The 15,758-nt window shown below is 48.8% G+C and overlaps 1 protein-coding gene across 1 annotated transcript in view; it reads left to right on the forward strand.

Moving 5' to 3' along the window:
* LOC123753186 (uncharacterized) overlaps positions 1 to 15,758 on the forward strand; it is a 47,298-nt gene that overhangs the window by 28,657 nt on the left and 2,883 nt on the right. The window contains exon 5 of the mRNA XM_069319417.1: positions 10,126 to 10,348. Within this exon, the coding sequence (XP_069175518.1) occupies positions 10,126 to 10,348 (223 nt within the window). The remainder of the gene's footprint in view (positions 1 to 10,125; positions 10,349 to 15,758) is intronic.

Consider the following 15,758-nt stretch of genomic DNA (forward strand, 5'->3'; position numbering starts at 1 on the left):
CGTCTTTCCATGACGCGGAGCTGTATGGTGAGTGTGTGCAGCGGATGAAGTCTCGCACGGAACTAACGGCGCGTTTGTGTGTGAGGGGAGTGAAATGCCCCGGGTCAAATGAGAAGTGATTGATGGCTGACAGGTGTGGGTCTGTCGGCAGGAGTATGTACCTCGCTCCCCTCCTTACCGGAATCGCAGTGTATGGGGAGTCGCGGTGGGATGAACATCTCCACTCAACTCTGAAGACATCGAAAAGCCTTTAAGGCAAATGGACCACTTCCGCAGGAGGGGTGCTGCTCTCTTTCTCTCTCTCTCTCTCTCTCTCTCTCTCTCTCTCTCTCTTACCCCTCAACACTTACGGCTTCCAGTAGGGGGGAAGCTAATGGACGTAAAGGCCTTCCTCTCAGGTATGGGGGTTCCCCTCCTCCTCCCCCACCCCAAACAACATATCCACTATTTTGGATCCCCACAACCTCTACTTACATTACTTACTATCATCAAACTATTATCGTCACACAGGATTAAGTCTATGACAAACACACATACATATTTACCGCTTTTCCTTGTATTTCTTACGCTACCACATACTCTCCTACACCCCCAACAACATGTCCTCCCCTCTTTCCTGACCACATACCCAAACACAGGACGCTCACACGCGTCCGACACGCGCCAAACTTCCGGGAAAATCCCCCCAAAACCCTGTGCGACTAGACACCTGCGCACCACCTGCCCAGCTGACTCTAATAGAGCCACCTGGGCAGGTGGTGCACGCGGTTCTAGTCGCACTTTACACTACTCTCTGACACTAAAAAAGTTCTTTCTCATATCTCTGTGGCTCATTTGGGCACTCAGTTTCCACCTGTGTCCCCTTGTACGTGTTTCCCTTGTGTTCAATAGACTGTCTTTATCTACCCTATCAATTGCCTTCAGAATCTTGAATGTGGTGATCATGTCCCCCCTAACTCTTCTGTCTTCCAGCGAAGTGAGGTTTAATTCCCGTAGTCTCTCCTCGTAGCTCATACCTCTCAGCTCGGGTACTAGTCTGGTGGCAAACCTTTGAACCTTTTCCAGTTTAGTCTTATCCTTGACTAGATATGGACTCCATGCTGGGGCTGCATACTCCAGGATTGGCCTGACATATGTGGTATACAAAGTTCTGAATGATTCTTTACACAAGTTTCTGAATGTCGTTCGTATGTTGGCCAGCCTGGCATATGCCGCTGATGTTATCCGTTTGATATGTGCTGCAGGAGACAGGTCTGGCGTGATATCAACCCCCAAGTCTTTTTCCTTCTCTGACTCCTGAAGAATTTCCTCTCCCAGATGATACCTTGTATCTGGCCTCCTGCTCCCTACACCTATCTTCATTACATTACATTTGGTTGGGTTAAACTCTAACAACCATTTGTTCGACCATTCCTTCAGCTTGTCTAGGTCTTCTTGAAGCCTCAAACAGTCCTCTTCTGTTTTAATCCTTCTCATAATTTTAGCATCGTCCGCAAACATTGAGAGAAATGAATCGATACCCTCTGGGAGATCATTTACATATATCAGAAACAAGATAGGACCGAGTACAGAGCCCTGTGGGACTCCACTGGTGACTTCACGCCAATCGGAGGTCTCACCCCTCACCGTAACTCTCTGCTTCCTATTGCTTAGATACTCCCTTATCCACTGGAGCACCTTACCAGCTACACCTGCCTGTCTCTCCAGCTTATGTACCCAGCAAACAATTTTAGGTTGCCACAACATATCTGGAAAGTATTTGAAAGTATTGGAAACGTTTGTTTTATCGTATCAGATACGATATTGTGTGTGGACTTAAATAGGTTTCCAAAACTTATAACCAAGACATATGTATCTAACACTAATTTGAGATGTTGTGGCAACTTTACACTCCTAACATGAGTCATTCATAATCCATTCATATACCAATATGAATCTCATATGAAAGGTTTGAGCCAATAATCTGAACCCTTTTTACATCTTTGTGTTTAAAGTTAAATTTCTTGAAATTAAATTATATTTTATATTATATTATTTTTATTATATTTTATATTATATTATTATTTTCAATTTAAATATTAAAACCAATTTAATGGTAAAAAAAATCTAATAATTTATATTTCTTTTATTATTTACTAACAATTATAATTATTTACTAACGGAGAGAGGGGAGGCTGTACGGCAGAGAGTGGCGGCTGTGGCGGACAGTGGCGGCGGTGGCGGATAGTGGCGGCGGGCGGACAGTGGCGGCGGCGGGCGGACAGTGGCGGCGGGCGGACAGTAGCGGCGGTGGCGGACAGTGGCGGCGGGCGGACAGTGGCGGCTGGCGGACAGTGGCGGCGGGCGGACAGTGGCGGCGGGCGGACAGTGGCGGCTGGCGGACAGTGGCGGCGGGCGGACAGTGGCGGCGGGCGGACAGTGGCGTCGGGCGGACAGTGGCGGCGGTGGCGGATAGTGGCGGCGGGCGGACAGTGGCGGCGGGCGGACAGTGGCGGCGGTGGCGGATAGTGGCGGCGGGCGTACAGGGCGGCGGCGGGCGGACAGTGGCGGCGGGAGGACAGTGGCGGCGGGCGGACAGTGGCGGCTGTGGCGGATAGTGGCGGCGGGCGGACCGTGGCGGCGGTGGTGGACAGTGGCGGCGGGCGGACAGTGGCGGCGGCGGGCGGACAGTGGCGGCGGCGGGCGAACAGTGGCGGCGGCGGGCGGACATTGGAGGCGGCGGGCGGACAGTGGAGGCGGCGGGCGGACAGTGGAGGCGGCGGGCGGACAGTGGAGGCGGCGGGCGGACAGTGGAGGCGGCGGGCGGACAGTGGAGGCGGCGGCGGACAGTGGCGGCGGCGGGCGGACAGTGGCGGCGGCGGGCGGACAGTGGAGGCGGCGGGCGGACAGTGGAGGCGGCGGGCGGACAGTGGAGGCGGCGGGCGGACAGTGGTGGCGGCGGGCGGACAGTGGTGGCGGCGGGCGGACAGTGGTGGCGGCGGGCGGACAGTGGTGGCGGCGGGCGGACAGTGGTGGCGGTGGCGGACAGTGGCGGCGGTGGCGGACAGTGACGGCGGTGGCGGACAATGGCAGCGGTGGCGGACAGTGGCGGCTGTGTCTGGCGGGCGGTGGCGGGGTCTGTGATGAGTGGTGGCGGCTGGCGGTGGTGGGTGGTGGCGGCGGTGGTGGTGGGCGGTGGTGGCGGTGGCGGCGGCTGGTGGTGGCGGCGGTGGTGGTGGGTTGTGGTGGTGGCGGCGGCGGCTGGTGGTGGTGGGTGGTGGCGGCGGTGGTGGTGGGTGGTGGTGGCGGCGGCGGCGGGTGGTGGGTGGCGGCGGCGGCTGGTGGTGGTGGGTGGTGGCGGCGGGTGGTGGTGGGTGGTGGCGGCGGGTGGTGGTGGGTGGTGGCGGCTGTGGTGGGTGGTGGCGGGCGGTGGCGGGCGGTGGCGGGCGGCGGCGGCTGTGGTGGGTGGTGACGATCGGCGGTGGGGGGGGCTGGTGGCGGCTGGCGGTGGCGGCTTGCGGTGGCGACTGTGGCAACGGGCGGTGACTGCTGATAGCGGGCGGTGGTGGCGGCTGGTGGCAGGTGGTGGTGGCGGTGGTGGCGGCTGGTGGTGGCGGCTGGTGGTGGCGGCTGGTGGTGGTGGCAGCTGGTGGCGGTGATGGCGGCTGGTGGTGGTGGCAGCTGGTGGCGGTGATGGCGGCTGGTGGTGGTGGTGGTGGCGGCTGGTGGTGGTGGCAGCTGGTGGCGGTGATGGCGGCTGGTGGTGGTGGTGGTGGTGATGGCGGCTGGTGGCGGGCGGTGGCGGGCGGTGGCGGCTTGTGGCGGCTGGTGGTGGCGGCGGTGGTGGGTGGTGGTGGTGGTGGTGGGTGGTGGTGCCGGCTGTGGTGGGCGGTGGCGGTGGTGTCGGCGGCGGCTGTGGTGGGTGGTGGCGGCGGTGATGGGTGGTGGCGGCGGCGGTGGTGGTGGGTGGTGGTGGCGGCGGCGGTGATGGGTGGTGGCGGCGGTGGTGGTGGGTGGTGGTGGCGGCGGCGGCTGGTGGTGGTGGGTGGTGGTGGTAAGTGGTGGCGGCGGGTGGCGGTGGTGGGTGGCGGGTGGCGGCTGGTGGCGGCGGGTGGTGAGTGGCGGTGGTGGGTGGCGGTGGCTGGTGGCGGGTGGTGGTGGGTGGCGGTGGCTGGTGGCGGGTGGCGGTGGCTGGTGGCGGGTGGCGGCTGGTGGTGGGTGGTGGCGGCTGGTGGTGGGTGGTGGCGGGTGGCGGGTGGCGGTGGTGGGTGGCGGTGGCGGGTGGCGGCTGGTGGTGGGTGGTGGCGGGTGGCGGCTGGTGGTGGGTGGTGGCGGGTGGCGGCTGGTGGTGGGTGGTGGCGGGTGGCGGCTGGTGGTGGGTGGTGGCGGCTGGTGGTGGGTGGTGGCGGGTGGCGGCTGGTGGTGGGTGGTGGCGGGTGGCGGCTGGTGGTGGGTGGTGGCGGGTGGCGGCTGGTGGTGGGTGGCGGCGGGTGGCGGCTGGTGGTGGGTGGCGGCAGGGTGGTGGGTGGCGGCGGGTGGCGGCGGGTGGCGGCTGGTGGTGGGTGGCGGCTGGCGGCTGGTGGTGGGTGGCGGCTGGCGGCTGGTGGTGGGTGGTGGCGGGTGGCGGCGGGTGGTGAGTGGCGGTGGTGGGTGGCGGTGGCTGGTGGCTGGTGGCGGGTGGCGGCTGGTGGTGGGTGGTGGCGGGTGGCGGCTGGTGGTGGGTGGTGGCGGGTGGCGGCGGGTGGCGGCGGGTGGCGGCTGGTGGTGGGTGGTGGCAGGTGGCGGCTGGTGGTGGGTGGCGGCGGGTGGCGGCTGGTGGTGGGTGGCGGGTGGCGGCGGGTGGCGGCTGGTGGTGGGTGGCGGCTGGTGGTGGGTGGTGGCGGGTGGTGGCGGGTGGCGGCTGGTGGTGGCTGGTGGTGGGCGGCGGGTGGCGGCGGGTGGCGGCTGGTGGCGGCCAGCTGGGACACACCCTTCTCCACTGTAGGTCTGAGTACAACTAACCATATGTCTCTCTCACCCACCAGAACAGTGTTGCCAGCTTGCGCTCTCAAAATGTTTCCTTCAAAGATTGTATATTATCTTTGAACAACAAGTTTGATTATCAAGGAAATAATGCATATATTATTGTCACATTAATACTGTGCAATATCTTATTACATTCCTGCTAAATAATTATAATTTGAAACAGGACAAAAAATCCCACATATATATAAAAACCAACATTAGAGATCACGAGGCCTAGGCCTCGCCTGTGACCACACATCCTGCCTCCCTGGCCTGCTACACTCACACACCTCACACTCTTAACTCTCTCATAATCACTCTCACTCTCTTACTCTGTCACTCTTACTCTGTCACTCTTACTCTCTGTCACTCTTACTCTCTGTCACTCTTACTCTCTGTCACTCTTACTGTCACTCTTACACTCTGTCACTCCTACTCTCTGTCACTCTTACTCTGTCACTCTTACTCTCTGTCACTCTTACTCTCTGTCACTCTTACTCTCTGTCACTCTTACTCTGTCACTCTTACTCTGTCACTCTTACTCTCTGTCACTCTTACTCTCTGTCACTCTTACTCTCTGTCACTCTTACTCTCTGTCACTCTTACTCTCTGTCACTCTTACTCTCTGTCACTCTTACTCTGTCACTCTTACTCTGTCACTCTTACTCTCTGTCACTCTTACTCTGTCACTCTTACTCTCTGTCACTCTTACTCTCTGTCACTCTTACTCTGTCACTCTTACACTCTGTCACTCTTACTCTGTCACTCTTACTCTCTGTCACTCTTACTCTCTGTCACTCTTACTCTGTCACTCTTACTCTCTGTCACTCTTACTCTCTGTCACTCTTACTCTGTCACTCTTACTCTGTCACTCTTACTCTCTGTCACTCTTACTCTCTGTCACTCTTACTCTCTGTCACTCTTACTCTGTCACTCTTACTCTCTGTCACTCTTACTCTCTGTCACTCTTACTCTCTGTCACTCTTACTCTCTGTCACTCTTACTCTGTCACTCTTACTCTCTGTCACTCTTACTCTGTCACTCTTACTCTGTCACTCTTACTCTCTGTCACTCTTACTCTCTGTCACTCTTACTCTCTGTCACTCTTACTCTGTCACTCTTACTCTCTGTCACTCTTACTCTCTGTCACTCTTACTCTCTGTCACTCTTACTCTGTCACTCTTACTCTCTGTCACTCTTACTCTGTCACTCTTACTCTGTCACTCTTACTCTCTGTCACTCTTACTCTCTGTCACTCTTACTCTCTGTCACTCTTACTCTGTCACTCTTACTCTCTGTCACTCTTACTCTCTGTCACTCTTACTCTCTGTCACTCTTACTCTCTGTCACTCTTACTCTCTGTCACTCTTACTCTGTCACTCTTACTCTCTGTCACTCTTACTCTGTCACTCTTACTCTGTCACTCTTACTCTCTGTCACTCTTACTCTCTGTCACTCTTACTCTCTGTCACTCTTACTCTGTCACTCTTACTCTCTGTCACTCTTACTCTCTGTCACTCTTACTCTGTCACTCTTACTCTCTGTCACTCTTACTCTGTCATTCTTACTCACTCTCAGTCACCCTTACCCATTCATACTCACTCTCTCACTCTTACTCTCATACTCTTACTCTCAATTACTCTTACTCTCAATCACTCTTACTCCCAATCACTCCTACTCCCAATCACTCCTACTCTCAATCACTCCTACTCTCATTCTTACTCTTACTCTTACTCCCAATCACTCTTACTCTCAATCACTCTTATTCTCATTCTTACTCTCACTCTTACTCTTACTCCCAATCACTCTTACTCCCAATCACTCTTACTCTCAATCACTCTTACTCTCAATCACTCTTACTCTCAATCACTCTTACTCTCATTCTTACTCTTACTCACTCTTACTCTCAATCACTCTTATTCTCATTCTTACTCCTACTCTCACTCTAACTCCTACTCCCAATCACTCTTACTCCCAATCACTCTTACTCTCAATCACTCTTACTCCCAATCACTCTTACTCTCAATCACTCTTACTCTCAATCACTCTTACTCTCAATCACTCTTACTCTCAATCACTCTTACTCTCACTAACTCTCAATCACTCTTACTCTCACTCTAACTCTCAATCACTCTTACTCTCATACTCACCCTTACTCTCAATCACTTTACTCTCACTCTTACTCATTCTGTCACTCTTACTCTCACTCTTACTCACTCTGTCACTCTTACTCACTCTCAGTCACTCTTACTTATACTCACTCTTACTCACACTTACACACTCTCTGGCACTCTCACTCACCTTCATTCACTCTTACTCACTCTTACCCACTCTCGCTCACTCTTACTCACTCTAGTTAATAAGAACACGCCAATATAAGACAACAAAACGTTTTCAGATTCGTTCTCACCACTTTCCAGCAACTTTTAAAATTTATATAAATTATCTTAGGGAATAATACATAAATTATATATTTAAACATGATATTAGTGTTTAGTGGAATGCATAAGGAGTCAAATTGTGTTAAAAAGAGCGATTTTTAGAAAATTTGGAAAACTACTTTTTTCTGTTCATATTATAACTAAATGGATTTTAAAGGTTTCACTCAGCCAATATATATCATTCACAATTTATTAATGAATTTTACAAAAAAACACCATAAATTTTATATTTAAACATGTAAAAACTATTTGTTTTACATTTGGAAGAAAATAATTGTAGAAAAACAATTTATAATTAAACCTTTGTGTTTGGATTTTTTGAGTAAAAGTTTCTCAAAGGCTCTCCTGCACCATTCTCAATGCAAATCATTCCCACACCTATGGGAAGAGATAGGCGAACGTTGTGTAGATGATTTGTGTTTGCTGGGTACCAGCCTCTTATGCGGTACTGTGTCAAAGGCTTTCCGACAATCCAAGAATATGCAGTCCGCCCATCCCTCTCTTTCTTGCTTAATCTTTGTCACCTGATCATAGAATTCTATCAAGCCTGTAAGGCAAGATTTACCCTCCCTGAACCCATGTTGGCGATTTGTCACAAAGTCCCTTCTCTCTAGATGTGTTACCAGGTTTTTTCTCACGATCTTCTCCATCACCTTGCATGGTATACAAATCAAGGACAGTAGCCTGTAGTTCAGTGCCTCTTGCCTGTCGCCCTTTTTGTATATTGGGACCACATTCGCCATCTTCCATATTTCTGGTAGGTCTCCCATCTCCAGTGACTTACTATACACTATGGAGAGTGGCAAGCAAAGTGCCTCTGCACACTCTTTCAGTATCCATGGTGAGATCCCATCTGGACCAACAGCCTTTCTAACATCCAGATCCAGCAGGTGTCTCTTGACCTCCTCTCTCGTAATTTCGAACTCTTCCAAGGCCGCCTGGTTTACCTCCCTTTCTCCTAGCACAGTGACCTCACCTTGTTCTATTGTGAAGACCTCCTGGAACCTCTTGTTGAGTTCTTCACACACCTCTCTGTCATTCTCTGTATACCTGTCCTCGCCTGTTCGAAGTTTCAATACCTGTTCTTTCACTGTTGTTTTCCTTCTGATGTGACTGTGGAGTAGCTTTGGTTCGGTCTTGGCTTTGTTTGCTATATCATTTTCAAAACTTTTCTCTGCTTCTCTTCTCACCCTGGCGTACTCATTCCTGGTTCTCTGGTATCTCTCTCTGCTTTCTGGTGTTCTGTTATTTCGGAAGTTCCTCCATGCCCTTTTGTTCAGTTTCTTCGCTTCCATACATGCCCTATTATACCATGGATTCTTCTGTTGCTTCTCGGATTTTTCCCTTTGGGCCGGGATGAACCTGTTTACTGCCTCCTGACACTTTTGGGTAACATAGTCCATCATACCCTGTACAGACTTATCTCTGAGGTCTGTATCCCAAGGTATTTCACTTAGGAAACTTCTCATCTGTGTGTACTCACCTATATGTACTCACCTATATGTGCTTGCAGGATCGAGCATTGACTCTTGGATCCCGCCTTTCTAGCTATCGGTTGTTTACAGCAATGACTCCTGTCCCATTTCCCTATCATACCTAGTTTTAAAAGTATGAATAGTATTTGCTTCCACAACCTGTTCCCCAAGTGCATTCCATTTTTCTACTACTCTCACGCTAAAAGAAAACTTCCTAACATCTCTGTGACTCATCTGAGTTTCCAGTTTCCACCCATGTCCCCTCGTTCTGTTATTATTACGTGTGAACATTTCATCTATTTCCACTTTATCAATTCCCCTGAGTATTTTATATGTCCCTATCATATCTCCTCTCTCCCTTCTTTTCTCTAGTGTCGTTAGGTTCAGTTCCTTCAGCCGCTCTTCATATCCCATCCCTCGTAACTCTGGGACAAGCCTCGTCGCAAACCTCTGAACCTTCTCCAGTTTCTTTATGTGTTTCTTCAGGTGGGGGCTCCATGTTGGCGCGGCATACTCTAAGACGGGTCTCACGTAGGCAGTGTAAAGTGCCCTAAAAGCTTCCTCATTTAGGTTTCTGAATGAAGTTCTAATTTTCGCCAGTGTAGAGTACGCTGCTGTCGTTATCCTATTTATATGTGCCTCAGGAGTTAGATTAGGTGTCACATCCACTCCCAGGTCTCTTTCTCGAATCGTTACAGGTAGGCTGTTCCCCTTCATTGCGTACTGTCCCTTTGGTCTCCTGTCACCTGATCCCATTTCCATAACTTTACATTTACTAGTGTTAAACTCCAGTAGCCATTTCCCTGACCATCTCTGCAGCCTGTTTAAGTCCTCAAGGAGGATCCTACAATCCTCGTCTGTCACAACTCTTCTCATTAATTTTGCGTCATCTGCAAACATTGACAAACATGTGTGTGTGTGTGTGTGTGTGTGTGTGTGTGTGTGTGTGTGTGTGTGTGTGTGTGTGTGTGTGTGTGTGTGTGTGTGTGTGTGTGTGTTTTGCAACAAGTGTTAATAATATATGTAAATGAGTAAATCATGTGTTTAAACACTTTGTAACATTATGTCTTTCCATCTCATTTGTCCTCTTAACCTTCCTCCCTCCCTTCTGTCCCTCCATGACCCCCTCCCTCTCATCCTGTCCCTCCCCTAACCCATCCCTTCCTAACCCCTCCCTCCCTGACTCCTCCCTACCTCATTGTCTCTCCCTACTCACACCCCCTCAGGTGAGAGATCTCAACGTGGTGAAGTATGCAGACTTCGAGGACCACCGAGGGAGAGTGACGACCACTCTGGGCCTCCGCTGGATGGCCCCAGAGTACTTCCACAACAACATGGCCCGGGTCACCTGTCGGGCAGCTGTGGCCGGCCACTCCACCACAGCATCCAAAGATATTTATCTCGACCCAGCATCCAGCGCCGCCTTCAACCATCCGTACGGCTCCGCAGGTGGGTGAGAGTTAGGTTTGGGTTCCCAGGGTGGGTATGGGTTGCCAGGGAAAGAGATGGGTTGCTATGGGTACGTATGAGTTCCCAGGGTGGGTATGGGAGGAGTGTGTGTGTGTACTTTGGTCCAGATGAAAGGTGTGGAGGGTAGTCCACTGTACGAATGAAGGCTAGCTCAGAGGGATTGAATGGGTTGACGAGGGTTGATGGATGATGCTGTGATGGGGTTTTCACCTGGTTTTACATTGAATGTATTTTGTACTGTGGACGTAGTTACATTGCGACTGGAGGTTGCTTTACTGTGATTAAATTTTTATTTTTATTATGGTTAGAAGCTGTTTTACTATGATTAATTCATAGATTAATTCATTAGAGAAAGTTTAGATGTGATTAGAGGCGGTTTTACTGTGGTTAAGAAGAAGTTTCACTGTGATTGGAGGCAGTTCCTTACTTTAGCTAACCTTGCTGTCACTGGGTCTGTTTTGATGAGTTTCAATTGTTTTCTCTATGAAATTTAAGTCTTGTGTATGTTTAGATCATTTTACATTATGAGCAATATTTCCATCATTAGTGTCGTAAACATCATGTTAATACAATGACTGTAGTCACAGCTGTCAACATCATAATACAATGACTGTAGTCACAGTTGTCAACATCATATTACAATGACTGTAGTCACAGCTGTCAACATCACAATACAATGACTGTAGTCACAGTTGTCAACATCATATTACAATGACTGTAGTCACAGCTGTCAACATCATAATACAATGACTGTAGTCACAACCGCCTTCACTATCATCATCTTCATGCCCATGGCCACATTCATCATTTATTCTTTGATTGCCTCGTAAATCCCTCAACACCTCTTTACTTCAACATCAATAAACAATTGCATCACCCAGGATAGTATAGGTGTGGCAGGTTAATTAGAGTAATCAACCCTGGGAAACGTAACGTCTGCAGGCACTGAAAACAGAGTATTTCGCCAATTACTCTCCTCCCCTCTCAATTTAGGCTCGCTAATTAGGTCATTATCCAGCTGTTAATTAGGCCTCACACACACCTCCACGTGGTTTATACCAAACGTTTTCCAGATATGCAACGAGAGAACCGGTAACAGGATTTGATATGCAAAATATAATTCAAGATGCATTAATAATAATTGACGGAGTGATAACACTATTTCATTATCATGGGTGATTTCCACTAAGAATATGTAGACTGGGACGGAAGGAACCCTTGTGGTGAGACTGAAACATGGAGAGGAAGGCTTTTGCTGCTATTGACTAGATTAGATGCTCCCGGACGCAGGTTCAAATCCTCGTCATGGCCCTTGTGGATTTGTTCATTGATTAGATTGTTTTCTAAACCAATGTGTCAAAGAGCAAACAGCTGGCACTCAAGGGGGGAAAGAATAGGGGCGTGGGTCAAAGTAAGGCAGCCTAATTATCAGGAGAAAGTGATAAGCCAGTATGACCATATAGCACTTGGAAGGAATATAGCACATATAGAAGAGATGATACAATATCCAGTCACTCTAACCACTATATGTCACACTCGGACTCTGAACAAAATGAAAAAAAAAGTAATGTCGTCGCTCTACCGACCAGTCAATGTAGATTGACTATGTTGAAATGGGTAAAGGAATTCCAATCCTTCAAGTGCAAGAGAGAAAAAAAATTAGATTAGCGGAAGAGATCAGAATTGAAAGTCAACCGGAGTACTTAAGTCGTACAGTGCACGACTGAGACCTGCACCATTCCTGATAAATATCAAAGATTAACTGTGCAATCAAGATGCAACATGTCAATATTACTCAAATGGCGGGAATATGATGGGATAAATTATAACAGAAGAATGTTACGAGTGCTTCAGAAGGACCTGACATAACTCTAAGAGGTGGTGAAAAGTGGCTGCTTGAATCTAATCCAAGCAACTGGAAGGTGATGCGATTGGGAAAGAAAGTTAGAAGGATTTAATAACATTTCACACGATGAGGGGAGACGACTGCCTGAGGAAGACAAGGGGAAACAAATCGAGGAACTAGCGAACTGTTCAATCCTCTAAGAACATCAGCCATCTAACCAGAGGGCCAACAAATTTACAATATAAAATTATCAGCACTCACGAAGCTGTCGAACATTCGTGGAGGTTTCAGGGACGTAGACAAGGTCCCTGAAACGTGGTCCTGAATAATAGTCGTGATTCAGGACTATGTTTGAGCCACGCTAGCTAACCTATGTCGCCCCAGCCTACAATCCTCACCATAAAACACAGGCCGGAATTAAAGGAATTTCAGACTGCTCAGTAAACAATTAAGAACTGAGCAGTTGGAAGAGGCTAAAAAGAGATAAGCAGGCGATGAGTCACAATAACGTGGCTGAAGTATGTTGACCAGACCACACACTAGAAATTGAAGGGACGACGACTTGAGTCGACGACGACTCACAATCGACTTGAGAATGGTCCAGGACGGACCGAAACGTCGTCGTCCCTTCAATTTCTAGTGTGTGGTCTGGTCATCAAAAAGAGATAAACCTCACTACACTGGAAAAAGAGGCGTGACAAAAGCGAGATTAACACAACAAACACCGACAAAATATAGAGAAAACTGCGAGAAAACGAAAAAGATTTAATAAGACAATCATCAGTGTAATAGTGAGCACGAGGAATAAACAAGAGGATGAAACAACAGAGGCATCTGACAATGCACAAACAACAAGGCTCTATTATATACACAGTCAGACCATCACCAGAGATATCCTCACCAACAACACCAAAATAATTGACGGATACACACAAAAAAAGAGATTAGACATAGCCGAAGCACTACATATCAAATACTCATCCAACTATCAACACCCAACTAACACTTGAATGCGTCCTACCATCAGCATGACCAAGGCAGTTGTTTCCGGTCACACCAATTGCCTCAGCCAACCAGAGCAAGCTTACTCACCTTCCTCGACAGCGTAACCAGCATGGAATATATTTACAACTTTTTCTGTTATAAAATTGCAACAAAACGTGTCCTTTAGCGAGACGCGTCACGATATTAAATGTGTAAAATGGACTTTTGAATAGTTAATGTTTCAACTTTTCTCCTAAGCGAAGTAGAAATAGAGAATATTCCTGCAAGACTCAGTTATCTAAACCTCTCTGGGCGCTCTAAAGGTCTTCCACGACACCAGTGAGGATCAAAGATCTCTCTCTCTGGAGTGCTCCGAGTGCTTACGGCGTCCTGGAAGTGCTCTCTGGATCTCCTGTGTGCTCAGGGATCCCATAAAAGCCCTGAGTCCCTACGGGAGTTCTCCCGAGTGCTTAAGGCTTCTCAAGGTGTCGCAATGCTGATTCAGGTTAATGCAGGCTAATCAGTCACATTAGTCATTAGTGTGACTAATAATACACCTGACATTAAGTCAGTTGTGCTCACGCTGCTTAATGATGTCATGGGCTGCTTGGGTTCGCCGGGAACACCTCAGGAGCCCTGAATGTGGGTCTTGGGTGCCTGAAGATGCTTAATGAAACACTCTTCTTGGCCGGATTCTGGGCATCAGTCACTGATCTCTCTACTCCTATTGCAAAACGATTGGACATTCCATTGGTTTCCTGTTTAAAATGTGAATCCTAGTTTTTTCCAGTTTGTGCTTTAGGCATGAGTGAGAGGTTCACCCACTCGAGTTCATTAGTAGGGGAAACTGAGATCGGCTTTAAGGGTCAAAATACTTAGGACTTAGTTAAATCATCTTGGGTGAAGGTAGACCCAAGGAAAAAGTCTTTGATTTCAGGTAATTAGCGTTTCAAGCAAGAACGAGGTGGTGGTAGTAGTAGGAATGATGGTGAAAATGGTGGTAGTGGTGGTGGAGCAGGGTGTTGTAGTGATTGAAATAGCCGTAGTTGAGATAGTGGTGGTGCAGATGGTGGGGAGGGGTGGGGGGGTTGGATCAGGTGATGGTGATAGCAATGGTGGCGCAGGTGAAGGTATGGTTAGTGATGGTGATTGGTAATGGTGATATAGTGAGGGGAAAGTGGTGGTAGAACTAATAATGGAGATTCTCATACTTATAATAGCGGAACTAGTAGATGGCGTTCTGGCAGAGACAGCGGTGGTGGTGATGGTGATGGTGGTGATGGTGATGGTGGTGATGGTGCAGGCTGTAGACAACTCTGCTCCAGTGTCATTTAAACTCTGTTTCACTGTTAGTAGATCTCTGTACCAGCGTCAGTAGAGCTCTGGTCCAGTCTCAATAGAGCTCTGTCTCTAAAAAGTTTCTCTATTAGCCTGCCCATCCCCTGACTGTCTTCTCATATAAGTGGAGATATCATATTTATAAGTTCAAACGTGATATCTGCATCCTTCGGTGTTATTTTACTGACCTGGTGCCTCTACCTAGTAGCATTGTAACGGGGGGTGGGGGAAATAGCTCTCTCTTGTCCATTATTCCACCATTCAACTCTTGTTCCATTATTCCACAGGATGCATTCGACAAAGTTAACGCAGTGTATTCTGTGTTGAAAACTGACACTTTTCTCGTAGATTTTTATTGTTATTCATTAGCATTTTGTGTATAGATAGGCCTCCGTTAGGTTAGATGTTTAAAGATTCCGTCGGCAATGATTGGCGTTGATAGTACTTTGTGAAGGATTTAAAGACGTGATTAGAGAACACAATCGTGAGCCGAACACCGTTGAGATAAAACTCGAATGTCGCCAATTGTTAGTCAAGTCGAATGTTTTGTCGGCTGAATTAACAAGCATTTTGGCCCTTGTTCATGAAGACGAGCTGCAGAAATCAGTTGTTCTATAACTTGAGGGGACAGGTGGTGTTCTATAACTTGAGGGGACAGGTGGTGTTCTATAACTTGAGGGGACAGGTGGTGTTCTATAACTTGAGGGGACAGGTGGTGTTCTATAACTTGAGGGGACAGGTGGTGTTCTATAACTTGAAGGACAGGTGGTGTTCTATAACTTGAGGGACAGGTGGTGTTCTATAACTTGAGGGACAGGTGGTGTTCTATAACTTGAGGGACAGGTAGTGTTCTATACCTTGAGGGGCAGGTTGTGTTCTATAACTGGTACTGGTAATGTGGCCAAACAACACCAGGGTTCGAAACAATTAACCAAAGGTCATTCAACTAATAACCAAATTTAATGAATGAAAAGTGTTTTCGAAATGCATTCTAACAGTGCATCGCCCTCTTCCTGTAATCGAATCATTCGTCGCTATATGTTTCACTCGAGTGTTGTAAACACGGCAAATTTCCACCACAACCACGACACAAAACCCAACCTACCCTACATCTAGCAATACACCAAATGGAAATGTATCTAATAATATATGTATATATATTGGAGAAAATACATTTCCACTACACTGGTTGTGAAAATAGGCGAAGGAGTCTGACTGGTC

Source organism: Procambarus clarkii, chromosome 8 (assembly GCF_040958095.1).
Source record: "Procambarus clarkii isolate CNS0578487 chromosome 8, FALCON_Pclarkii_2.0, whole genome shotgun sequence".
Classification (NCBI taxonomy): domain Eukaryota; kingdom Metazoa; phylum Arthropoda; class Malacostraca; order Decapoda; family Cambaridae; genus Procambarus; species Procambarus clarkii.